The sequence below is a fragment of the Manis javanica genome, chromosome 4 (genome assembly GCF_040802235.1).
Source record: "Manis javanica isolate MJ-LG chromosome 4, MJ_LKY, whole genome shotgun sequence".
Taxonomy (NCBI): Eukaryota; Metazoa; Chordata; class Mammalia; order Pholidota; family Manidae; genus Manis; species Manis javanica.
The window spans coordinates 63,633,437-63,660,902 of NC_133159.1; the positions used below are offsets into that span (position 1 = coordinate 63,633,437).

The following is a 27,466-nucleotide window of genomic DNA, read 5'->3' on the forward strand; positions in this document are numbered from 1 at the left end:
ATACACAAATGACTTTTGGAATTCTCAGTAATTTTTAAGCATATAAATGGGACCTGAGACCAAAAGGTTTGAGCACTACTGCCCCAGGAACATGAGATCCTAAGCTTATGAAAATGGAAAGTTATTTGGCACATTTACCTACTTCCCATGACAATGTAAGAACCTTAAAATATTTTAACGCTATTCGCTCCCCTCCCAAATAATATGCTATTTTATGGTAATTTAGTTCTAAAATTTCCTCTTAATTTTTGTGTTTATGAAGCCTCACTGTAATATATTTAGATCTATATTTATTTTTTGTCTGTGAGTCATCAGCTGAGCTTTTTGAATTTGTGAATTCTTATAAGTTCTGGAAAATTCTCAGCCATTGTCCTGTCCATTCTACCTCTCCTCTCCTCTGCTATTTCAAACAAATTTATGTTAGACCTTCTCATTATATCCTCTGTGTCTCTTATATTATTACTTTTTAAAAATCTCATTTCATTGTGACTTCTGTCCTGAGTTCACTAATTCTCTTCAGCTTTGTCTAATTTACTGTTAAACACATTCACTGAGTTCTTCATTTCATGTGTTGTATTGATCAGTTTTAGGACTTCTGTGTGGTTCTTCACATTCACTCCATCACTTTTGGGTTTTCATTTTCTTGACAACATTTTTTTGGCTTTTATCTCCTTGAACATAGGGAACATAGGTTCTTGTAGCCTGTGGCTTGCAATTCTGCATGTGGAGCTCCTATGGGACTCCTTCAGTTGATTTTCTCTAATGATGTTTTGTTTTTTCATGTGTCTGTGTTTTTGATTAGTGTGTTGGGCAGTGTATTTGCAGTTTTATTTGTAGCAATAATTTGAAGCATAGGAGACTATTATCTTCCTCCAGAGAAGATTTTTCTTTGCTATTTTCCAGTTGTCAAATGTCATCATAAGCACAGGATTACGTAATGCAGTTTGCAAAACTGAGATTTGCAGAGCCACCCAATTGATACAAAAGAGGAGGACAGATTTTATAAGACTGGTTTATTTCAAGCCTACTGTTAGAATACATCTTAGGCGTCTGGTCCAAAGATGATGTTGATTTACCCTTTTGGGGCTCTTCATTCTGATTTCTATTCTCTTAGGCCCAGGAGGCTGCCAGAAGAGGAGTCTACCTACTTATTCCAGACTCACAAATACCACCAGAGCACAAGCTGCCCTTAGTGTTGTGCCTGCCTGAGTTCCAGACTTCTCCAGGCTGGCAATTCTTCACTGTCTTGTTAGGTCTTAAGTGGTCTTAAAGAGATGACTTTTAAATTTTTTCCAGGTCTTTTAGTTATCTTCCATGGAAAGGTTGGTCTGAATTTCATTAAGTTAAACATATTGAAGCCAGTATTCTCAGGCTGGTACTTTTAAACAATCATGTCAGTTTGAATATCCTCTGTACTTTAGTTTTGCATTTCTAACTAGAAGGTTGACTTACACTACAGCTTCTTTCCTGAAGCTTGTCCTAATTGGAATTATAATTTAGGAATAATTTAATTTTTAAAGTATTTATAAAGTTTTTAAATTTTTTTATTTTTAGTTTTTCAAGTTTTAATTTTTAAAGAAGTTTAATAATTCAAAGCCTACATAAACCACATTTTTCTCCTTATTCCTAAAATAAGCAGTCTTAGGATATACAATACAAACATACCTCTTCCTGTCTTTAATGAATGATCATAAGCCCACTAAGACATTCATGTTTCCTTATCTCGTCCATTTGCCCATTTTGCTACCATTTCCTTCCACTTTCAGCTTGAAATCCATGTTACTAGTGCCCATAATTATATCTCAACTTTGAACTCTCAGAACACCACTTTCCACAGTCTTCAGCCCTGCACCAAGCTGACTAGCTTCTTTCTTCATTCCTGCCTCTGTGCTTCTGAACAGTACTAGAAAGGACGTATAACCTTGCAGTATAGTATATTCATCAAAAATCCATAACTTCTAAATTCCAGCTGTGGCACAATTGGCAGTCCTTTTGATTATTGTCCAAACTATTCTTTCTCAAAAGTTCATCCCTCTCTTGGAGTCTGTTAACCTTACTCTCTAAGTATTCCCTGTCTCACTAATTAACCCTTACTTGCTTTATAGAAATGTGAGGGAATCTGGAGTGAACTCTTAACTGCAGTCCTCCATGTAAAGTCATGTTTCTCCTCTCATTCTTAGTTCTTTTTTCCTGTCTCAGAGGAACAAGTGTCTCTACCTTTTCAAAAGCTACCCATCCAACTGTTAAATTACTGACTCCCGTCTTCCCTGAGTTCTCATTCCGTTTGAGGGCCCTTTTGTTGTGCTCACAGTCATTCCATCTCAGTCAACCCCTTCCTCTCAAACTGCAAACCCACTAAAGCATCCTCCAGCCTAGAAAATGTTTGAAAAGATGGGGCAAAAAAAAAAACTGTTGAATGAGTGTCAGTGACTATCCAATTTATCACTAGACTTACATGCTGGCAGAAATTCCACATAACAATGAAAAGAATTTATAAGGCAACATGATTTCTCTTGCTTGCTTTCAAAGCAAATTGGAACATGAAGAAGGTCTGTGGGAAAATAGAAGTTCTTATGCTTGGTACTATACACAAAGTTCTAATACATTCTCCATTTGCTCATCATAACCTCTGACTTCTAAAGCTCATTTCAATTATACGTGCTGCTCACCCATCTAGTGGTACTTGAGGGGTAAAATTGAGAGTATTTACTAACCTAGCATTTTCCCAACACACTGTGTCAGGGATCCCAATTTCCCATTTTATTTTTCATCCCTTTGGTCAGGCATTATGGTTTTCTCATTTATCATTGCTAATTCTCTAAGACAGTGTTTCTCAAACCTAGATGCCCATTGGATTAACATGTAGAATTTAAACAAACGTGCAAGCACTATCCTTAAGAGTGGTCTGATTTAATTGGTCAGAAATGGAGTCCAGCCATTATAATTTTTTAAAAGCTCTCCTGGTCATTGTAATAAGCAGCCAGTTGAAAACCATGCCCCTAGTTGAGGGACATGCTGAGGTACTAGTATCATAGCATGATTCAGTTTTCTCTTACTTTCTTTATGTGATGTACCTAGATAATATGTTAGCACTGGGTCCTGAGCTCATCCTGAAAGGGAAGGAAAACAGTCCAGAGATAAGTTGGTCATGAAATTAATCAAACTTTGTTCTGACCTAATAGTGATAGTGAAATATGAATTACTTTCATTATTCCAGTCCATAGGAGAAAACTCTTTCTTGTTTTTTTGCCTTATAGTCCAGAGAAAGCAAGCTGCTTTCCTTTTGGCATGCCTATGTGATTATACAGACTCATTTCCCTCAAGGAACTTCCAAATAAAAAGAACACATCATCTGTGGCAACTGAGAAACACAGCTTTATGTTGCCTATTTTAGAATTATTTCTTGACATTAACATTTTTATGCACACCCACATTAAGTTTTATGCTTGGATGTAATGCTACCAGGTAGGAATCAAGGTAAATGCCATATCCCAAATCCATAGAGTCAGAGCCGAACCGTGGGTTATCAAATCTGTCTTTTTATGTGCCACTCCTCATAGTGTGTAATTTACCCACACTGCTTTTGAAAGCTGCATTAATTGAAAGATGCTGGCTTGTGAAGGGGCGAAGAAGTACATTTACTCATGGGCTTGGTTGAACTGTGTTGATTTCTCTCTGGAACAATCTTCACGATTCTTTGCTCACAGTTAGAGGTCTGCTGAAAGTGACTTCTGTGTAGATAAAAACAGCTTGCTTAATCATTCCTGAAACTCGGGAAAAATTAAAATACATTTTTTCTTTGTCAAGCAATAAAACAATGCCAGATTGTTAATGCCTCTTTTGTACCTTTCACTTGAAAGACCTCAAAAGAACATCAAGGAGAATAAAGGCAAAATCTATTCCCCTATGGCATCATTATACATGTTGAAGCCTCTAAAACTAAAACTCTAAAGACATTCAAGAAGAGTGGAGGAATAATGACAGCAAACTGAAGAGTGTGTCTCTGGAGGTTTGTTCAACCTGCTTTGTTCAAATTCATTCAAATTGGATGATGAAAAGCAAAGAACTCATTTATTTCAATATTAAAGTAGTAAATTAGAGAGTGGTAAGTTGCTAATTGTCCTGCAAAGCATTAAGATGCCAGGAGTGCCCCATTGCCAGTATTTTAAATTGCATCCTTATGGTTGAAATGAAAGCAACCATTAGAGTGGTGTAAAACAATGTTTTTTAAGCTGGTTTGGTTCAAATATGATTTTCATTCTGAAATATTTACCGAAGCTCCTATTTCTATTTAAGACGAGCAGGCTTCATTTTAGACTCTGACATCAACTGAAAATTCACTTTCAGTAAGGGGCTAAGGTGGGGAGCTATATTGGTGAGATCTGGTATTGTGTTTCATCCCTAGTTGTTTCTGCTTGCTTCTGGGGTATAGAATGAGCAGGTTTGGTTAAATTTTCCTTGAGTTTTTGGTGACCTTTTCTAATCCTGACTGTATCATAATTTAATGTCTTGACCTTCCTTTTCCATAGAGCCACCTTAGTGATAAATGCAGAGATTTAATAACTGCAACTAGTTGACAGGTGACCTTTCATACAAGGCCATTTCTCTTTGCTGAGGAAACCACACTGTTATGCAAGTTTTAATTCACAGATTTTAATTAGCTATCCTATAAGCTTTAATTTTCTTGTCTATAAGCTTATTCACAGAGACAAAAGTAAAGGTTAAATGTTTCATTCTTTTTAGCTGATTAAAATGTAAAGTGCTTGGCAGTTGTCCCAATATATCATTCTAAAAGATAGGACAATTTGTCAGGTTCCAAAGAAGAAAGGAGAATTTTCTAGAGTGGTTAGTAAGGAGCAGGATGACAAAAGTGGCCAGGAGAGTAAGTGAGTGAGTGAGTGAGTGAGTGTGTGTATGTGTGTATATGTGTGTGTGTGTGAGTTTGGAGCAGGGAAATGGAAGAGTTTTTAACTCTATGTGTACTAATGTGAAGAGAAAAGTGACCATGACTCAGCAAAAGGAGAAACTTGGCAATCAGAGTGACTAACCTGTCAGTCTGGGTCGTTTACCCTTTTTTATTTTTAACCAGGCGAAGATCAGCTCGGCATGTCATGGTAAATTGATTTCTAGAGTCCTCATAGATAATATTTAAGCACAGGAAAATAAAAATGACTAATTATTAAAATACTGCAGACTTAAGAATAGCCACATCATCCTCCCACCCACTGATAGTATCAGAGTTTATAAGCCCTTCTTTGGTCCCCCTGAGCTTACATGCTCCAGCAATTTTGCAAACAGAATTCATTTTTGTGCCAAATACTCACACTCATAATAAAATAAAAATTTGCATGGCTGTAAAATAACCTATAGTAGGAGCATAATATCCCAGTCAGCCAGGGTCCTGGAATCTTCATAAGTACAGATGGGAGACCGCTTCATAGGTTAGAGAATGGTGACAGTACTGAGCTGACTTGGATTCCCAAGGAATTGAGAGCAGCCATTGTGGTTTCCAAAGTGAATTTACCTCAAGGACGCTTTCAGAGTGGGGGAGGTATTTCCTGTAGCCATGCAGACAAGCTTATAAAGACATCTGCTGTGACTTTTTTTTCCTCAGACATGGACTGTAATCATTGAATGCTTCAAGAAGAAGCACAACTCACTGCTTTTTGAAAAGAAAAGTTTCAAAAGCAAATGAAGACGTGGAGAACCATTTGAAGCTCATAAAATTGGCTCTGATTAGTTTACCTTAGGCTGAAATGTCAGCCATATTTCAAACTGACAATATGTAGAAAAATATTTCTATGTAATTTCTTATGCCATGCTAATACCATTGCCAGAAAGGAGAGGTCCATTTCTGCTCGCATGTAAACTCTAATGTTACTGAGGAGCATTTCATCAACTGAGAAACTTTGCCCTATTTTGGAGAAATTCTTGGCACAAACATGTTTAGAAGCATTAATTTTCAATTTAATGTAAATAATTTTAATATAATGGTGGGATTTGAGGTGTTTGCCTATATGTGTATTAGGAATAGTGCAAATTAATAATAAATATTTAATATCTCCCATTTCTTACTAGTGCTGTGAGTACCTTTTCTGAAAGATCACATATGTTTCTCTTTTTAACGTGAAAGATATCTAGAACCCATTGGACATCATGTGCATCTCAATTTCCTCAGCTCTATTTTGGGAAATAAAAACTAACTTTTGAAAAATTTGTCATAAAAATTGAGTAGAATGAGACAATAGAGTGTTGGGCAGGATGATTGGCCCATAATAGGTATTCAATCATGTTTATATCAATAAATGTACTATACTATACTTACATATACCTCTCACACTGTTTCTTCCCTTCCTCCCTCTCTCAGCTTCTCCCTGTGCCCCAGACAGGAATCAAGTCCTTTTTTTCTTGTAAGGAGGCAAATGTCAAGATTCTTTTTAGCAGAGAAAGGACTTGTTTTTCAAGGCAATCCCTTAGACCTTTGAAAATAGTTATGATTGACCCCGATGATCATAGAGTTCCTCCACCTACCTCAGAGCTGGGTACTGAGGCTAAAAGCTCACACTGATTAGAATTCTAAAATTATCTTGCCCTTCACAGTGCCTTGTACAGAATAGGTACTAAGTAAAATTTCTTTGTTGTTTAATAGATGCCACCAAATTCTTAGCTTTCCCCAGGCTGAGTGTTTATAACAAGATATGCAGGTATAGAGTTAGTATGCTTTTGCAGAGGGAGGAAATACCTAAATCAAATATAGTGGCATTATTATAAAAAAAAACTCAATGTTTTAGGCTTCAAATTAAAGCAAGTATTTGACATCTGGGGGCTTTCTTTTATCAGGGACACAGTTGCCAAGCCTCAGCTGGCTGAATATTCATGCTATTCTCAGTTTATAGACTCAGCCCAAGCTTGATGATGTTTTGAATATACAAGAGAAAGAGATGAAGAGGTCGTTTGTTTTTAATGAAAAGAAACAAAAATAGGGACATGCCAACTAAAAAGGAGAATTGGGACTTGGTAAAGTGGAGTGGGATCAATCTCCCCAAAGGTCTCAGAAAATCTAGGGTCTCCATCTAGAAAGATACTGCTTACTGAGGCAGAACTGAGCAAGTGGAGACATATGGAATAAATTTTCAAGCAAAGGCCCCAAGTCAAATAATATAAATGAGTTTAAGAAACAGCAGTACATTTAACACAGAAAGTTGAGATCACAAGATACAATGATAAAGCTAATAAAAGGAGCCGAGATAACCAAAGAAGAGCAGCTCTTGGGTCACACCGCCCATTGGTGCCTAAGTGTTTCTTTTTATCACAGCTTACTGTAGTTTGAAGTGCCTTCAAACGTATAAATGAGTCTCTTGGCTTAGCAAGCTCTCCTGAAGCTTCTGATTATGATTAGCAGTGTTTCATTCATCTAGCCATGCACTCCTATGCTACTGAAAAATGGCTCCTGCAACCAAGTGGTAGACAGCAGCCACTTTTCCAGGTACCTCATTCAGGCAGTCAGACGAGACAGGACTGTAACCAAGCAGCATAGACATGTGGAAGTCGCAGTCGACATGGCAACAGTAAAGCCAAGTGCATAGGAGAAAAGAGGGGCAGTTTAAAGATCGCCAAGTACCCTCACAGCCACTGCGTTCACAGCACTCTGCCCAATTACATAGTTGTTACATCAACAAGAAGCTGTTGATATCAGTGTTTGCCCTCAGGTTGTTAGTGGCTGAACTCATAATCTGCACAGCTGTGGCATCCTGATACGTTGTCATGAAACGGATTGTGATGTCTTAATCGATCACTTTCAGGCGTTACAATTGTCAAGTGAAGCCAGTATGCTGATTCTTATTAGTTAAATTAAACCTTGTTACAGCAGAACCAGCTAATTCACTCTAATGACTGGGAAATCCAATGCAGATTTGTAGGTTAGAACACATCCAAGGCTTTTTCATTATATCTTTCTTTTTTCTTTTTGATATTTTTAAGATTTGTGAAGGTCATACCCCCTTTCACCCCCAAAAATGTTTTTATTATACAGTGAGGCAACTTCTTGGAACAGTAAGTGGAATGTAACCTGCCCAGACCATATACATTTTGGTCGTAAATTGGAGGATGCCATATGACAACACAATTTAAATCAGGCATTGATTTGCATAATTCTGAGTTTGGAGGACTTGGCTAAGTGTAATGGATATCAGGTCCTGCTGCAATACGCCTGGCAGGAAGAATACAGTGTTCTTCCTTATCACCACCCCCGTGGTCCTTGGAGGGTTTTACGTCAAGTTTTTTCAAAATTCTTAATGTTGACATCTCAAGTAGATAGATGTCTTTGTACATCTAGCATATTTTACAGGTGTGCAGTAAAAATTAACTCAAAAGAGTAAAGTTAAATATAACTGTTAGCATTCAAAATATGGGAAGTACATGGATGTTCATCAAAGCAATTTTTATAATAGAAAGAATCAGATAATAACTAAATTCCCACCAGTACACAAATGGGTACATTATGGTATATCCACATGATAGAATATTTGGCAGGCAAAAAATATATCTCTAAGGGTTTTTACTAACATAGGAAAGTTTAATGATGTGAAATTAAATGAAAAAAATCAAGGCTACCAAATTGTATAAATGTTCTTTCTCAACCTGTATAAAATAATTGAATTAGTAGGAGGAAAATACTACAAAATATTATAGCAGTCATCGAGTAGTAGAAATATGGTCAGTTTTCATTCTTTTGTCTATTCTTTTTTTATTTTTCAAGTTTTCCATAATGAGCCCACATTACTTTCATAATCAGAAGACAGAAATTTTTTTTTTTTTGAGAGGGCATCTCTCATATTTATTGATCAAACGGTTGTTAACAACAATGAAATTCTGTACAGGGGACTCAATGCACAATCATTAATCAACCCCAAGCCTAATTCTCAACAGTCTCCAATCTTCTGAAGCATAACAAACAAGTTCTTACATGGTGAACAAATTCTTACATAGTGAATAAGTTCTTACATGGTGAACAGTGCAAGGGCAGTCAACACAGAAACTTTCGGTTTTGATCACGCATTATGAACTATAAACAATCAGGTCAAATATGAATATTAATTTGATTTTTATACTTGATTTATATGTGAATCCCAAATTTCTCCCTTGTTATTATTATTATTTTTAATAAAATGCCAAAGTGGTAGGTAGATGCAAGATAAAGGTAGAAAACATAGTTTAGTGCTGTAAAAGGGCTAATGTAGATGATCAGGTGTGTGCCTATAGACTAAGTATTAATCCAAGCTAGACAAGGGTAACAAAACATCCACAGATGCAGAAGATTTCTCTCAAAACAGGGGGGGTGAGGTTCTAAGCCTCATCTCTATCGATCCCCAATTTAGAAGACAGAAGTTTTTAAAAACGTTTTGAGCAGCTTTGTTATGACATTTGCTGCAAAGTAACTGTTCAAGTTTTCTTAACTCCACCAGGTCTAGAAATGAGCTCCTCTCTTCCTTCCCTGATCCTGCTCTTCCTGAAGCCTCCTTCTTCTCAGTTAAAGGCAGCTATCAGTCTTCCAGTTGCTTAGACTAAAACTGTGAAGTTGTAAATCCTTAACTCCTCTCTTTCTCTCAGATCACACATTCCAACTACTGGTCGACCTTGTAGGCTATACCTTCAGAATATATCCAGTGTGTCACCAGCTTTTTGCTACCTCCTCTGTTGTCTGACCTGATCCAAGAAACCACCAGCCTCACTTGCTGCAATTATGGCAGTAGGCTTATAAGTAAAACACCCTATTTGACATCACCCTGTCATCTCTCTGGCCCCAGGACCTACTCAGTCACCTTATACTCTACCAGGCCATACTGCTGTCCCCATTGTTCCTCTTCTACCTTGGGATGTTTGCATTGGTTCTGCTTTGCAAGAATATTCCGCCCCCCTCAAATATCCCATAGCCAGCACTATTACTTCATTTGCCTTTTCTCAGGGGCCTTTACTAATCACTCCACCTTTTACCCTTGGGGCCTTTACTGATCACTCCACCAACACGTGTGCATGCATACGTACATCCAACCCCATTCCTTGCTTTATTTTCTCTATTTAGCACTTATATCCATCTAAAATATTTACATTATGCTAAATTGTTTATTGCCTTTCTTCCCCTAGTTTAATATAAGCTCTGTAAGGGCAGGAATTTTTATTTAAAATTTTTACAGACTGATAGTTGCCATAGGGGAAGGGATAAGGAGATGAGGGAAAAAGATGAAGAGGATAAAGAGATACAAACTTCCAATTATAAAATACTTTGGTCACGGGGATGAAAGTACAGCATAGGAAATGTAGCCAACAATATTGTAATATCTTTGTATGTTAACAGATGGTAGCTACACTTATCATGGTGAGCATTTTGTAATGTACCTAATTGTTGAATCACTATGTTGTACACCTAAACCAATATAATATTTTGTATCAACTGTATTTCATTTAAAAAAAATTCACAGCTGAATCCCTAGCCCCTAACATGTCTGGTACATAGTAGTTGCTCAATAACTACTTGGGTTCCTACCATTGATAGGAAGACAATATGTTACATTGTGTGGTAATTATCCAGGTGACTGTTCTGAGGTCCTTGCCTCTCAATTTATCTGCCTTGGTTGAATCTTTGTTAGGTTTATATGTTTTTTTTGGGTTGCTTTTCTCTCTTCATCTAAACCAACAAGCAATTCTAGATGAATTGGAAAAGTACATTTTTTCCACAATGTTAAGTTCAGTGTTCAGACTCCTAATAAATTTTTTAATTCAATTGTTTTCATTTCCTAACTAAACCATTACATATTGGTTGTGGTTTTTTTTTTTTTGTGTGTGTGTGTGTGTGTGAAATTGCTCTTGTGTTTTTCCAAGGACGTCTGGGGAGTGGAGTTAAAGTGAAGACAGACACTGGTTCTTCTCTTACAGAGTTTGCTGTTTAGAGGACAGAAATAACCAAACAGTACATTAAAGCACAAAACAACCAGTAAAGTAAGCATGTACCCAGGCTGAGAAGGGCCACTAACCAACCAGCCTGCTAGAAATATACGATCTAGTGTCAGATACAAAATGTGGAATCTCACAGAAGGGAGATGAGGAAGATGTATGCCAGCAAACACACTGCTGCTTTACCACTGTTTGAAAAGACAGCATGACATTTCTTCATGTAGAAGGGAGGTGGCAAATGGAATTTATTTGCTTTGCTCAGGAGGAAAGAATACAGGGAATAATGGAAAGAACAATGGGTTTAGAGTTAGAAGATCTATATTTGAATTTACCACTGCAGCTTGAATCTATCATCTGCAAGTCTGAAATCTGATGTTTAAATCTCAATGAGTCTCTATTACCTCACTGGTTAAGAAAAGGGGAGCGGTTAGACCAGCACCAAAGGCTATCATCTCTGTACATCCCTTCTTTATCCATCTAGAATAAACAGTAACATAAAGGCCAGTCAACATGGTGACACAGGGGAATTTTTTAAGGGTTTCTGTAGTACTTTTGCTAGCCTGAGACTTGTCTTAAGTAGTGCTTGGTTCTGAAAAAGAACCTTATCATTTGCTGAAGTTTTCATATTTTCATCAACTGCTAATATAAACATTCATGCATGTATGTAAAATACAGAATTGATGTGTGCATATATTCCTTCTGCATTTCTTTTATTAGGCATCATCCTTATTAAAAATATCAAATCCATATTTCCTTATTTCATTTGAAATTATGGTTTTGAATGAAAAATCATCATTTAGAGTAGAAAACAGATGACTGTTTTTCCATTTACGTTTTAAGCCAACACAAAGGGATATGAATTAAAATAATGTCTTAACAATCTCTATTCACTTTTTAAATGGGAAGCATGTCCTTAGCTTGATAACCTGTGGTAGCTACTATAGGATTGGTATATATATTTCAGAGATATTCCCACACTCAGCAGCTATATGTCATACCTGAATTTTCTGTTTTCCCAGAAGGACTTGTCCAGACAGGTGGAGCTTACTGACTCACGTGTCTCTCTCCCCTGCCTTGTTTCCCTTTCTGTTTTTCAGCCTTTGCAATTGGACTGTGACCTTTGTGCTATAGTGTCAAACTCAGGTCAGATGGTTGGCCAGAAGGTGGGGACTGAGATAGATCAGTCCTCCTGCATTTGGAGAATGAACAATGCCCCCACCAAGGGCTATGAAGAAGATGTTGGCCGCACGACAATGATCCGAGTTGTGTCCCATACCAGCGTTCCTCTTTTGCTAAAAAACCCTGATTATTTTTTCAAGGAATCAAACACTACTACTTATGTTATTTGGGGCCCTTTCCGCAATATGAGGAAAGATGGCAATGGCATCGTTTACAACATGTTGAAAAAGACTGTTGACATCTATCCAAATGCCCAAATTTATGTGACCACAGAGAAGCGCATGAGTTACTGTGATGGAGTTTTTAAGAAGGAAACGGGGAAAGACAGGTGAGTCTTCTGAGAAGCAGCCTTATTGCATTTTATGCTAAATCTTTGCTGCATCCTTTTGCCAGCTCTCAAATGAACAGAGTTATTTTTCAAACTGATTGATATATGTTTTTGACTATTATGATTACTTGGTGAGCCAGCAGCAAGGCCCCATTAATTCCACCTACACTACCTTCTGTTCTCTCCATTTTGATTGGCTTGAGGCTCCAAAAAACACTGGATGCTTCCCCAAGATATGTTTAGATCTGTCCTGATTTAGCTCAGTATGCTATTGGTTAAATCAGATTTTAGCCCAAAGAGGAAATCTACACATTTCTGTTTCAAAACAGAATGCAGATATGCCCTTTGATCGTGTATGCCATAACCTGGTATTTAACATGGTAAGCAGAACACCATATTGATATTATGCATTACTCAAAATCATTAATAGTGGACTCTTGAAGAGAAATGAGATATGAATACTCAATTATCCAAAAATCAATTTTGCATTTTTTCATTGTATGCTTTTTTCTGTAGCATTCTATAAACCACCCTTCCCACTTTCGTTTTTTTGAGGGTTGCTCAACTCATTCTTCTCCTATTCCTTACTTCTCCTGCTTCCTCTCTCTGTTCATTCATCCCTTATCTCCCATATAACTTTATTGCCTGTGATTTTTTATTTCTCTTCAGAAAGGTAGCCAGTATATGGCAGAGAAGTTGGAGTTATAAATCGGTCCCTTTTACTTCATATTTCTAGTTCTAATAAAGAACTGCTGAAGGAAAATATTGAAACCAATTGCTGAAGTTTGAAAATTGCTGAAGGAAAATATTGAAACCAATCTGTGAATTTTGCTTATTAGTGTAATACCATTGGCTCAACTGAGCATCGGCAATAAGTTCAATATTAGAAATGAACATCCCGATTTCCTCAAAATGTTTATTTTTCACTTTGCAATATTATCAAATCTAAACTTTTAACTCTATTGGGATGTGTGTTTGTAGGGGGAAAGTTTCTTATATAACTGGGTATCATTTGAATGCTAGTAATTACATTAAAACTTTATCTGGACCAAGTCTCCTTTTGATAATGTAGGCTGAATTTAGCATTTTCTACTTATGAATGCCAAAAATGCACAGCTGCATAATGAAATACAAAACAGGAATAGCCATAATACTGGCCCTTCCCACTGCTAGAGTTAGCAGGAAGAATCTCAAGGGTTAGATTTGAATCAGTGAGGCATAAGCTTTCCAAAGATATAGGCAGTAGAGATAGAAGGAGCAGGTGCGTGCTTCAAAGAAAAAATCTCACATGGGCATAATTCTATTTAAATATGACCAATTTCAAGGGGCTTTGGAAATTTCTGGTCTCTCTTTAGCCCAGAGCAATGCAATTAATTAGATACATTTGGTTTTTCATTAGTCATAGTTAGCCTTTGGGATATCCCCAGCCATAACTGTATGCCCAGAATCACGTTGGGGTATTGGGGAAGAGCTCACTGTGTCTTATGTTCCTATGGGTTCGTATCGTGTTGGCCTTTGCCGTGAGCTTTCAGTGAGAGAGCACTATCTCAGATATGGGGACTGTCCAAGAGGTGGGAGAGCATAGCTTTGGGAGATTAGTTTTCCTGCTGGTGATGAGGAAAACTGTATGGTGGCAAAAAGCTCACTTGGTAAAATTAATTTGCAGGTTATCATTCATTTGGCAGAGTTACCAAAATAAAAGTAGGGATAAAAAGCCAAAATGATTTTATGATGCTTTCCTGCTGTTTTCTATTCCTGTTTGGCTCTTCACTGAGTACTGCAACCAGACCAAAGAAAACAGCTATGCTAGTGTTTCAGAAATGAGAAGAGGGGATGGTTTTGATAAAATCTGGGTGGCTGACAAAATGACCTCAAAGGCTGCTATCTCCATTTGGATTTAAATCAACATCCTAACTTGAACTGTGCAGATTTTATTGTCTAAGGATTTCCCATAGTGGCCGGATGTTTGTTGCCAAATTTCAAACAAGAGTATTTTTTAACTTTTTTATGAAGGAAAATGTCAACTTTACAAAGTAAAGAGACTAATGGTGTAGGGGACCTCTGTACATCCATATTCAGATTGAATAATTATTAACTCATAGCCAATCTTCTTCCATCTATACCCCTGTACACCTCCTCCCTCCCCAAGGATTATTCTGAAGCAAATGCGAGACACCATATTTCACTTATAAATATTTCAGCATATATGTCTAAAAGATAAAGATTCTTAAACATAAACACAATGCCCTTGTCCTACACAAAAATAAGCAATACTTCCTTATATGTTATATGTTTAGTCTGTTTTTCATCTCATCAATATTTTTAAGAGTTAATTGAATTAGGATTAGGATCAAAGCCCATACATTTTCAAATCAGGAATAGAGTAAGGTCTGCATATTACAATTAATTGATATGTTTCCTGTATTTCTTTTAACTTATAGCTTCTTCTTCCTCCCCACCCCCATTGTTGAAAAAAACCTAGTCATTTGTCTTATAGAAATATCCACAATCTAGGTTTTGCTGATTGCATCCCATGGTATTTCTTCTACCTTAGTATTTATATACTGAGGCTTTAGTGGAGTCAGGTCTAGTATTTTGTTCTTTTTTAAATCCAGACCATTACATGGTACTTCTGTCAGTAGGAATACTATCTAGCTTTCTCTCTTTTTATGTTAACAGTCATTAATGATCATTATCTAGATCCAGGAATTCATTAGGAGTTACAAAATGGTGATATTTCATCATTTCTTTTTTTATTTATTAGCTGATACACTTTATAAAGAGAAATTTGCCCTCTTTCATCATTTGGTTACCATGAGATAGAGGATAATACCAATTTTTCTCTTTATCAATTTTAAGAAATGGATCCCTAGTACTTTCCAAAAGTGAGTAGTAAGTTTATTGTTTTCAATACTTATATATTGACTTACATACTTGAACATATTTCAAATATTTAATTTCATTAAAATTATGTTCTTATGCTCAAATTGTCCTATTTTGGACTGTGGAAACCTCCTCCAATTGGCCCTTAAGTCCTTTAGGTATATCTTTGGTAGTCTTGAATAGCTTCTTCGTCTCCTGCTAATACAGAATACTTCAGACTCTTGTGTATATCCTGATGCAAACCTGGATTCAGATGCTTCTTGAAAGAACTTTGTCTTCTTAGTATTTAAGAGAGCCTAATTTTGGTGTTATAGCTGCTAATTGCTACTGTATTGGTTTTTGTTTCTTGGTCTTTTTACTGGACAGAGCTAGTCTGTAAACAGTATATACTGTATATATTGCTTAAAGGTAAAATCATTGTGAGTTCAAATGGAAACTACCATTTCAAATTCAGGGCTACTGATTATTATTTTATGTCATCTACCTTACATCTGTTTCTTCTTTCTGCCATGCCAATAGCCACAGGTCCTAGAGATACCAATGAAATTGCTTATCTGCTTTACCCCACAACATACGTACAACAATTTTAGGATAAGAATGACTGCACAACTAGAAATATGATTACTATAAGCAGTTTACAGTATTTTACTTTTTTTTAAGATTATTTTTACTTCCCCAAAATTTAGGTTATTTTACATTAAAGAAGATGTCTTAATGGCAAGTATTCATATAGGCCCATGCTGACAAAATGTGTGTTGGTTATATCCTAACAAAAGTTTTCAGTCCTTTTTTCCTAAGTAAATAGGAGAAAGTTCCGTGGTATATATCATTTTATTTGACTTTTTTTGTAAAGCTATTTTGGTTGATTTGCCTGCACTTACTGGAAGTGCTCGTTTGTATCATCAAGTTTTTAATGGAGAAGCTATTTCACCATTATGATATCTAATTTATAGAATTTGAAAAAGTGTGTCCCTAGTAGTTAAAATGATTATTGATAGGAAAATAATTAAATGGAGCTCCTCGAAGGCAAATTTACTTCTCCGCTTTGTCAAAATCCTTTAAAAAAATATAAGCCCCTCCCCTTTTTAAGGCGGTGGTAGGCATCTTTTTCTTTTTCCAGTGGTTTTTATTTTTGTCTGAAGGGGCTCCTTATGTGGAAACAGGAAGTAGCAAAAGAAATATGTATACTGTTAAATTTATTTAGAATGCGCTTAGACCAATTCATAGGCATATTGGAATAGTTTTTACACCCATATGAAATTTAATTTGCTTTCTTATCAGTTACTGACTAAAATTATTTGGCTAGTCAATTAGAATGGCTGACCTCGTGAGAGGTGCTGGGAGACCAGGAGAAGGCTGCTCGCCCTCTCTCTCCATCTTCCGGGCCCCGTTTTCTTTGAAATTCCATTTCCTTGTATGGTGGTCGCCTTTATAGTTTCACTCACCAAATATTTTTCCGGGAAACAACTTTCAACAAACCAGAAAACTTTGGACTTAAAGGATTTATATTCAAAATAATCTGGACCAAATGCATCTCTTTTTCCCCTTCATATGATTGGCAGACAAATATTAGCCTGCTGACATTTACACATTTGCATCAAGACATTTGAAGATTGAAATACTCTCGAGGTGCTAATGGGGTAGACAGCAGCACATAGCACCATACTCAACAATTGAAGAATGTGATTTATGTGCCTGGCCATGTGCTGACGCAGACCAAGGTTAGCTCTCCTAGAGAAGCAACAGAGAGCCCACATAAGATATTCTGCTTACCTGTCAGCAGGCGGGCAACTGTAGCTTGCATCCCACTTCAGAAAAATTTTGGCAAATGCAGGCACATTATTTAATTAAGTAATAATTGAGAAAGCTACAATACCCATTAAAAGTGGAAAGCTAATTCAGAGCTGATAAAGGGCCTTGAACTACCCTAAATAGGTCTTAATTAGCTGGCACCAATATGGCTCCGCCTTCAGGGTTGGTTGAAATTAATGAAAGCTAGCAGCAAATAGATCAATGTTTCAGACCTTATTGCCTCAAGTGCAGAGGATGAGAAGGGAGGGAGTTACTTTTAAGGGTCACTGAGGAAACAGGATGCACAAAAGTCACTTTCAGAAAACATTGTCAAAATGGCAAACTGATTTCGTAAATATCAGGGCAGCTACATGGCTAATACTTGCCACCATGTTTCATCCATTCCCACTCAGTCTTAAGGAGAGAAAAAGAAATCAGTGATGCGCATTTCTCACTGCCTTCTGTTGGGGACTGTTTTGTCCTCTTGTGTGGTTTTACTATTTCAACTTGGCCATTTTGGAAGCTTCTTGTGCTGCTGTGTGATCGAATTCAGGGAATAAATTGGTTCACCCCTCTTAGGTTTGCAAACTCCTAGTTTCTAGAGTGGGAAAAGTTTCAAGCTTCTTCCCTGAGAATTTGGGAGCTCTCTGAGTCCTTTCTGTTGGGGCACAAGGCAGACAAATGTAGTGCAATGAGGGGATGGAGGAGTGAAACCAAAAACACAATGGAAGTCTGTGCTAGCCCTAGAGTCGGCACAAGGCACAGAAAGGTGCCTAATTCACCGTGAAGTACTACCACTCTACCTGGACTCCAAAAACAAAGATGTCCAGTTATTTCTAACACAGAATAAATAGATACTAACCCCCAGGAAAACCTGGACCAAAAGAAAATAGGCAAAGTAGAAAAATTCTTGGATTTAAAGACAGGACACAGTGTTAAAAATAGTATTTTCCTTTTTGAAGCTGATCTTGCAACTACAGCATCCCAGCACTTTTTCAAGAGCAATGTTGACACACCTCTGTTAACATGAATTAATGTTCCCAACCTAGCTGATGTATTTGGCAGGAACAATAAGTTCGCACAGCAGTCTTGTGCAGACCCACAGGACTTCTGAGACAAAAAGCATAATGAGGCATCCAGGGCTATGTTTTCATGCTGACAGGCATTGGGAAACAAGGGACTTCCTTTTTTCTTTTATTCCTGATGGCATCCTGTGACACACATTAGGCCTCCTCTATAACACACATGGGCTGGAAAATTAAAAATTCAATGAAAAAGAAGGAAGAATCTATTTTAATATGGGAGGATGGTAGGGATGTTTGTAATTTCTCAAGCTATCAGTACCAGCCTGTCCTGTGTTTAAAAAATACACATACAGGCATGCACTCTGAGTAAGATCATGATATTTGACAAGACAGCTTAGTTTAGGATCAAAATGAGAACCATCTAAGATTCAGTGATAATACTATTAAAAGGAAAGCTGTACAAGCTGTAGAAATCAAGACCCCTGACCAGTATAGTTAGGGAAGTAATGTTCTCCTGGGCCTGAGGGTATGACTTGACAGAATGGCTTGATCCATAGCCAGATGATACTGCATAGGGAGAAAGTGGCAGTAGATGCTGATGCCGAACATTCCCTCAGTAGAAAGGCTTTTGAACACTACAGAGGGAATGAAACTCAAAGACAAAGGAGCCTTAAATTAGAATCCTCATTAAAATATAACCACACTTTTAAACTATGTAAGGGCTTTAAAGGGCTTTTTCTTTTCCTGTTTATGTATTTATTTTAAATCATAAGATTTATCTCTTCAGTTGATACACTTCCCTCCTATAGTTTGCATTTCTCCCCTCCTTTGATATTTTTCTTTCTTTTCTTTTTCTTTTTTTTTTCTTCTTTTAACCATGTCGTCCATCTCTTTTCAGGTTTAGGTCAAAATCAAGAAAATGAAGAATGGTTATACACTTGCCCATAAAAAATATAAACCCAGGGCAATCTTCTTTTTCCTCAATTTTTGCATGCTATGGCTCTTAAGACTGCTGTTTTGAGGGTTTTTATCCTATGCTGTGTCCATCTGTACTACTGGATTTTTAATTGCTTGGACAACCATTTCATAGTACCTGGCATAGTATCTGAGGTGTTGTAGGACCTCTAAAGATGTTTGTTGAATTTTTGCTTTTCTAAAAACAAAAATAAGAGACTTCTTATTACATATGGTACTACTGACTTTCTAAATGGACTTCCCTTCTCAGCAATCTTTCTCACTAAAGAATGGATCCTCTAGATTGGTACAGTACCTTTTCTCTTTTTTTTTAGTATAGTACTTTTCAAACTGTAATGTACATATAATCACCTGCAGATGCTGGTGATGGGGAGTAAAGCCTGAGAATTTGCATTTTGAACAAGTCCCCAGGCCAGGCCAGACCATGATATTAATCTGAAGATGATGTTTTTTGAGTTGCACTATCTTAGATTGCTTTGATTGAAAGTACAAGACAACATTCCGCTGTTCCTTGAGCTAGAGAAATGCACAAGTGAAGAGTAGCTATTCCCCAAACAGCCTTGGTAATCTGCTTGCAGTTGGCCCCCGTTTCTGTGACTACGCCCTGTTTCTGGCCCACTAAGCAAGGCACCTAGAAGTCTTTAAGAATTCAACATGACTTAGTTAGCTAACCTTACTTTCTTTATTTGTCCATTTCTCTTATTGTGTAATACACCTCTTAAGCTTAAGAACAAAGACTGTGTCCATCTTCATTTTCTTTTCAGACCTAGTATATCAGTGGTTTGCCACCAAAATACCAAACAAATGTGTTGTTTTCACTCTACTTCCTTCAGCTAAATGGCCCACAGATTATTTCAGGTTTTCCTGAAATAACCTCTGGTTTAGGCCTTCTTGCCTCTCCTGTGCGTGACTACCAGTACGGCCGTGCCTCTACACCTATGCAGGGATGGTCCCTTGGGCCTAAATTTCCCTTCCTTCCATCACCACACACACTAATGCATCATTTTTGACCAAATCAGATGCTACCTCCTCCATGAAGTCTTTTGTAATATTGCTATTTAGAACTCAGATTTCCTTCTCTAAAAATCCACAACAGCATTTGGACATTTTAAAATAGAAATCATCACTCTCTACCATGTATTATAGCCATGTATGTCCAGTCTCTCCAGGGTGTCCATAAACTCTTTGTCTCTCCTGAGGGGGATTGCCCCGGGCAAGTTCACTCTGGATTCAGTGAGACCGAACATCAACAAGGGAATGTTAGGGGTAAAAGTGTTTACACCAAGCTCAATCTCATGGTGGCAGGTCAAGTGTTGGAATCACATCTCCCTCTGGCAAGTTCTCAGTCTGTCTCTGTCTCTGTCTTGGGGCACAGCACTGGACAGAGATTTTTGTATAACAACAGTGACAATAATGGCTCATTGCCAATGGTTGTGGAAGCAGTAGCCTAGCAGTAGGCCAATGACAGCAACAAGTAGTTTGGGTTCAGGTGAGGATCCTGGCCATAGGAACTTCCATTTTCCCTACATCAGCTCTTACATACTTGTTTGTTTCCCCAGCACCTGATAATAGTGTTTGGATCTAATAGATACTCAGTACATTTGAAGGATGAATGAACAAATAAGTGAGTAGAAGAGTGAAAGAAATAGTACCTGATGGGTTTTTTTTAAGTTTACAAGTCCCTTTGTCATTCATTGAAATACTTGTGAATTTCCAAACACTTGTCTTCAGTTTATAGGGGCCGCAATAATAGCAAACAACGTGAGTTCTAGGATTGGATTTTGATAAGAAAAGTCTCCACAGTTCTACTCAGACAGACCTCCCCTTGCTCTGTCTTACCCAAAGGTTGGCAAATCTATTACCTCCCCTTAGGATTTTGTGACTGGGCACTGGGTTTTTAGTCTGTCACTGACAGAGCCATTCCTCAAATACAGGTCTCCATTTTAGTTTCACTTCAGTGGCAAAGTGGGTTACAAGACTTCACTCACTGTTCCATTAGCTGTCAGTCACCTGGTGAAAGAACAATTCCTCGCTCCCAAACCCGAGGTTATACTCTTGGGCCTTAGGAAACAAATACCACCACCACCATAGGAGGCAGAAAACAAAAGACCCAAGTAAAAGAGCACTGATTACTTCCCAACTTTATCTTCTTCTGTCTCGCAGAAAACATTTATTCTTTGAGAACAAAGAAAGTAAATTGCCTTCATGAAAATTCTTTTAAATAACTTCATAATGAACATAAAGGAAAAGAAAAGTCACTGTCTTCCAACTCACTGCATAAATGGGTGATGAATTTGTACAGAGAGGAAAATTAAGGAAAGTGTTTTGACATAATTCTGATCATATCACTCTTCTGCTCAAAACTTTGGGATAGTGTCTATTTGCCTAAGAGTAAAAGCACAAGTGTTTACAATGACTTACAATTACTTCCAGGGCAATCTGACCCCTTGTCTTTCTGACCTTCCTGTATTAAACTTCCTCCATGCTCTCTGTCCAGCCACAGAGACTTCCTAGCTGCACTTCAAACCACTAGGCATGCTCTCTCTCCTCCAGGCGTTTACTTTAGCTCTGTGCTGGGTTCCCCTACCTCCTCGTATATTGCACAATTACTTCGATTATCTCCTCAAGCCTTTGCTCATTCACCACCCACTCAGTCTACAATGATACTATTTAAAATTGAAATCCTGACTTCCCATAACCAGCATTTCCAGTTCTCTCTACCTTGTTCTACATTTCCTTTCTTCCCCCATAGCATTGTTGACCTTCTAACATTCCATATAATGTGCTCACTTACTTAATCATTTGTTTTTGTCTATCTCTCCACTAGGATACAAATTCCATAAGGGCAGGGATCATTGTTTTTCTCACTGATGTATCCCAAGCATGTAGAATATTGCATGTCATGTGGTTAATACATAATATTTGCTGAATGAATGACCAAGAGATGGAAAAACAATTAAATAAATAAAGGATTCAGGCAAACTTGCAGAACTTGTCTCAGGGCGTCTATGAAAGTAGCTTAAAAAGAAAATACATAAGATTAGAAACTGTATTATTAAGGTAGAAGTTGAAGGCCATTTGTTCTGCAAAAGGACACTAGGATGGCAGCTCTCTTACTCAAAAGAGATCATGCCACTCAAGGAATTGGTCTGCCTGATTTTTATTCTTTAGCATATGGGCCAATTGTTAAAATAGAATTGACCCAATTAGCTGACTTTTTGGGATTCAACAGAAACAGCAAAAATCTCTGACTCTTATTTGATTTGGTAGAGCAATGGATTCCCAGAGTGAGCCTACATCAGAATCAACTGGAGAGCTGGTTAAAACTCAGATTTCTGGGCCTGTCCTGAGAATTTCTGGAAAGTTTGTTCTGGGCAAAGCCCTGGAGTTTGCATTTCCTATGAGTTCCCAGGCAATATGCTGTTGCCACTGGTCCTGGGACCAAACTTTGAGAACCACTGTGTTAGAGAAAGATTCTGAGGTCTCAGTAATCATATTCTATTATTTTGAAAACATTTGGTCCTATCATCTTTGTACTATTGGTATAGTGTTATATGAGCATCACAAGTTATTTTTATGGTGATATTTTTAATGGTGAGAAGTTTTTAACCTCCTGAGAGAATCCTAATACAGCTCTTTCATTTTAGTCTTCACTTTCTTAAGCTCTTGTTCCCCTGTAATCATGCCAGATGGTGCTACTCCTTAGCTTATGAGGAAGTGATGCTTCATCATTCTAGACAGAGAGACATATCATTCTATTCTCTGTCTGTGAGTCCAGAATCAACATTTGGGTGTATGCTCAACGTACTATTTGCTTTACAATTTTGCTCATTAGGTATTAATTACCCTAACAATATATGAGCTACTCATTATCCCTCTGTCCTGTATTACTTTAAAATTATATTCACTTAAAGTTCACATTGGCACTGTCTGACAACTGCCATCGTCAAGTATTACCTCTACTGATAAACAGTTTCTCTTTTGCCTGATTTATCTGGGGTAGGTGGTTATCTAGGAAGTATATCCATAAAATTAAGATGCTGGATAAAATTCCATTCTCTGAGTCACCATGTTCCAAATGGATAACTGGGGCAATTGGCATTGCTTATTTGAGAAAAACAATAAAACTGGAGGATAAGAAAGTAACATTATGACCAAAATCATTGCCTTCTTTTTCATTCATTGTATGTATGCCATCTGAAGAAGGCAGAATGAGGAAAGCAAATAATTTAAAGGAAAGTATTAAGAAAACAAAATGAAACAAAACCTTAAACAGTGAGACGTTGGCAAGGTAGGAGGGGAACATTTTCCCATGTGAAGTGGAGAAATAGTTAAAATTGAGAATCTGAAAAAAAAACACAACATACCTGAGATACTAAATTATTGAAGCAAAAACAATTTTTTAGTTTATAACTTTCATTAAAGAGAATTAAAATTATTCTGAGGTAATTCATTCAAAGGCACTATTATAGGCATAGATCTAACAGTTTCCTGATGTGAGTAGTTTGTATGTTCTCTACAATAATGCTTCTCTATACAGTCGCAATACTGAGCATATCAGATTTTCTTGAATCTGTTGATGGGAGAGTGGGAAAGAGAGAAGGAGATAGAGTTGGAGGCTCTGGGAGAGGTTGTCAATCTGTGTTAATTTTTCTAGCTGATAGCAGATATTTTGCCATTAAATCATAACTAAGAGTTATTATGTTTGTGATGAAATGAGTATCCCATAGCAGAATTGTATCATTGAAGAGGTGAAGAAGCTCTGAAGGGAAATGCAAAACAAAGAATGTTTGTTATTTCAAGGTGATTTCCAATATGTAGTCTGTATTTCTAATATGTTATGCAGTCTTTAACGAATGGGGTGTACTTAGGAGTGCATTAAATTTTCTTCTACCAATGGAGCAAATTTCACTTAGATTTTCTGGCAATTATAATTAATTTGTCCTTTATCTCCTCTTCATCTTAACTTAATTCATAACTCATCTGATAGCTCACCATCCCATCTTAATTATAAGAGATTATAAGAGAAGACCCTTCCAAAGATTGAACCAGTGGCAACTCTGTCACCTGGAAAGAGTTACATAAAATATGTTAAGAACAGAAATGACTGCATAACTGGTTTATCATATTTTCCTTAGCAGGTGGATTCTTGGTGAGCAGAGAGCATGTTTCTGGTTTTTTGCTGCCAAGCACATTGTGGGTGTTCGGTAAATATTAAATAATAATAAGAATTTCTTAATTAAGATGAACATTTTTCTATATAAAGCAGATGGTGCTCAATAGGAGTAGCCCATTATTTACAAGTATGACACAGGTGCTGGCAATCGTCTATGCAACATGACACTCACTTCAGATGCTGATTATCTGTTACAGCAAACTTTTGTGGCAAACAGCTTGATCAATATTAATTAATGTTTGTGATAAAAATTGTGAATAAGGATGGACTTTGTGTGTATATGTAATTCTGCTGTTTTGATTATTAATATTGACTTCAACTATAAAAGTATTTCTTGCTATTTTCTGCAAGGCAAGTTTTGACAAATCAGTGTATATCAGATTTTATTCCATAGGCTCACCATTTGATTTGAATCCTCTACTATTGCCTGATTTCTAGAGGGATTTTTCTTTCAGGTCCTTGCAGTGTCTCTTTGTAGTTACTAAAACTAGATGTGAACACCTCCATGATATTTGCAATGCTTATATTAGTAGCTGAAACCTCAGTGGAGCTAACGAGAGTTAATTAGACATTCCCAAAATACACATCATTTTATGATTTTGCAGATCACCCCGATGAAAATAACAGTCTAATTTCCTCAAGTCATGTAAATTATACTGAGAGGGATGATGAGAGTAGGCAGTTCTCACTTCTTTGGAGAAGTTAATTTTGTTGTCAGCACACCCGTATTTCCAAAAATCACAAACCACAGGCAGAACTTTTTAGCACAAGTGAGATTTGTTGATCATATACTGTTTCTGTTTCTAGTCTGTCCTCTATAGAGGGTCTATGCAAATAGGGGCTTTCAAGATGTAAAACTAGCAGCTTCCTCTATTAGGAGCTTAACGAGCAGCTGCCATGCTTTCTCATAAAGGAGAGAAAACATCCTGTGTACTAACATGTACCCACACGCCCTCACCCACTTTACACTCACACCAAGCTATTCTGTTTAGGCAGAGTTTTTATTTTGGTTTGAGATAGGCAGCAGAGCATGTAGCATTATCCAAGTCTCTTACAAACATTTCTTCCCTTCTTTGAGCACACATTCCCCCAGAGCTAACTAGGTGTCAGACATTGTCCTGGACATGGGGAACTGAAACTTGAAACATATTCTCTAGTTTTAGTGGGAGCCCTGGCATGTGTTGGCAGGTTCTTTGCATCCGATCTCACCACTTCATTTTTAATATTTATAAATCACGCTCATCAGGCTGTCAGTAGGTAGGAAATGAAAGTAACTGAGAAACCCTGCAAACACCAAACAAATCTGAGTGAGCTAAAAATAATGTTGACCACAAGGATGTGCAACAAACCAAGATGTGTTCTTTAAGCAGCAAAACTAAGTATTGTGCCAAAGTCCAGGATTTACCTCATTGTCAGATAATCAGAGATTTCACCTGTGCTCTCTGCAAGCTCTATTAAGAAATCATGACCATGTGCTTTTCTACAAGCTTGGAGTCTGCCAGAACATGAGCTCATAAATATGATAGCTTAAATAAGGCTTATGATAATATAGAAGATGAATCATCTTCTTATTTTGAAAAGCATATATTCTATAAATCAGTATGTCTGGAATCCTCCCAGAGACTTTTATGATTTTTCTCCCTCACTTCCTTTCAGTCTTGATTCAGATGTTGCCTTACCAGAGAGCCCTTCCTTGACAACACCCTCCGTCTGCCCCTTCCCCCAACCTGCTTACCAAACTCTATTTTACCTGCTGTCAGGCATCATGGCCTGATACATAATGTGTTTGCTCTTGTCCGTCTTTCTCCCACTAAATTGTAAGCATCATGAGAGCAGAACTGCATTTTACCCAGTTCTGTATCTCCCCCTCAAATAGCGCTGGGCACAGAGGTGACATTCTTCACCCAGTTATTGAGTGGGTGATGGGAATCTGTTTGGAATTGTTAGTTTCTTTAACTTAAGAAGCAATATTGGCCAAAAACTCGTAGTGTTGGACAGGAACTTAGAAATCTCTATCCCACTGTGTCTCAACATTTCTCATACCAGTATTCTTTGTTTGATTTTAGCACTGCAGGTTTTATACTTTGAAAGATGGGGTCTACAAAAAAACTGTATTTGTTAAATAATTTTTCATTTCTCCATCTGAGACCAATGTAAATGCCATCAGAAGTTCTGATAACCAGAGGTGATAGAGTTCCAGGCAAAAACCATGAAGTGGATGTGTCAATAAGACTTTGTATTGGATAATGATTTTTTATTTGACTTTTTGAAATTGTATATGTAATTCAAGGGTCTTTACTGCCAACTTCATGATCCCCTTCCACAGAGATCTCAATAAAGAAACTCCAAACCAAGGTAAAACACATCACATAGGTGAGGTAACCGAAGACCAGCATAGTTTTAGTATCATGCCTCTTATTGTAGTGAAACTTCAATCACAGGGTCTTCTGAATACTAGATTAGTGCCTTGTTAACTGGTCCATGTGGCTTTCTCACCATTGAACTGAGCATCATTTGCAGTGTTTCTCAAATATAGTCCATGGTCCATTTGTCTTAGAATCTTCTGGAGGGTCTTAATAAAAATATAGCCTTTCAGCCCTAAGGATTCATAATCTCTGGTAATGGAGCCCAGGGCTCTGCATTTTAATCACTTTCCCAGGTGTGCCTTACACAAACCAGTGTCTGAGAACCTGTCATCTGTTATGTGTCAGGATTCTTGATTCTCCTACATTTGAATGGTAAAACAAAACATTCACATCTTATCGGCAAACTATATGAATACATATTTGCTGAACACTTTGCCCAACAGCATTTCTCGGGGAGGAACTCTGGGCCATGCTGGAATCTGTTTAGTTTTACTATCACTTTACATAATATAAGCTATGAGCTACTTCGAAATTTTGGATTTAAATCTAACTAGCTTATTTATTTCTTCCACAAACTTTGCAGAATGCAAGTGCCAGGGATTACGTAGGAATCTGGCACAGCCCTAGTGTAGTTAGGAGAGACATGTGGTTTCACAGGGCTATAGGAAGCCCTGAGGAGCCCGCTGTGATGCCTCCATATGAGGCCTTGAAGACCAAGTAACACAACCAGCATGGGCCAGGGTTTTTGGGCCACATTTTGTAAATCTCTTCTCATACCCTTGACATCTCTCCA

At 37.4% G+C, this 27,466-nt stretch overlaps 1 protein-coding gene across 6 annotated transcripts in view; it reads left to right on the forward strand.

Moving 5' to 3' along the window:
- Positions 1-27,466, forward strand: part of ST6GALNAC3 (ST6 N-acetylgalactosaminide alpha-2,6-sialyltransferase 3) — a 614,818-nt gene that overhangs the window by 316,002 nt on the left and 271,350 nt on the right. For 5 of the 6 annotated variants that reach the window (XM_073234153.1, XM_073234149.1, XM_073234151.1 and 2 more), the window contains exon 3: positions 12,048-12,457. In XM_073234153.1, the coding sequence (XP_073090254.1) occupies positions 12,048-12,457 (410 nt within the window). Of the gene's footprint in view, positions 1-12,047; positions 12,458-19,054; positions 21,433-27,466 lie in introns of those variants that run through there. The other variant, XM_073234155.1, reaches the window with a different exon arrangement.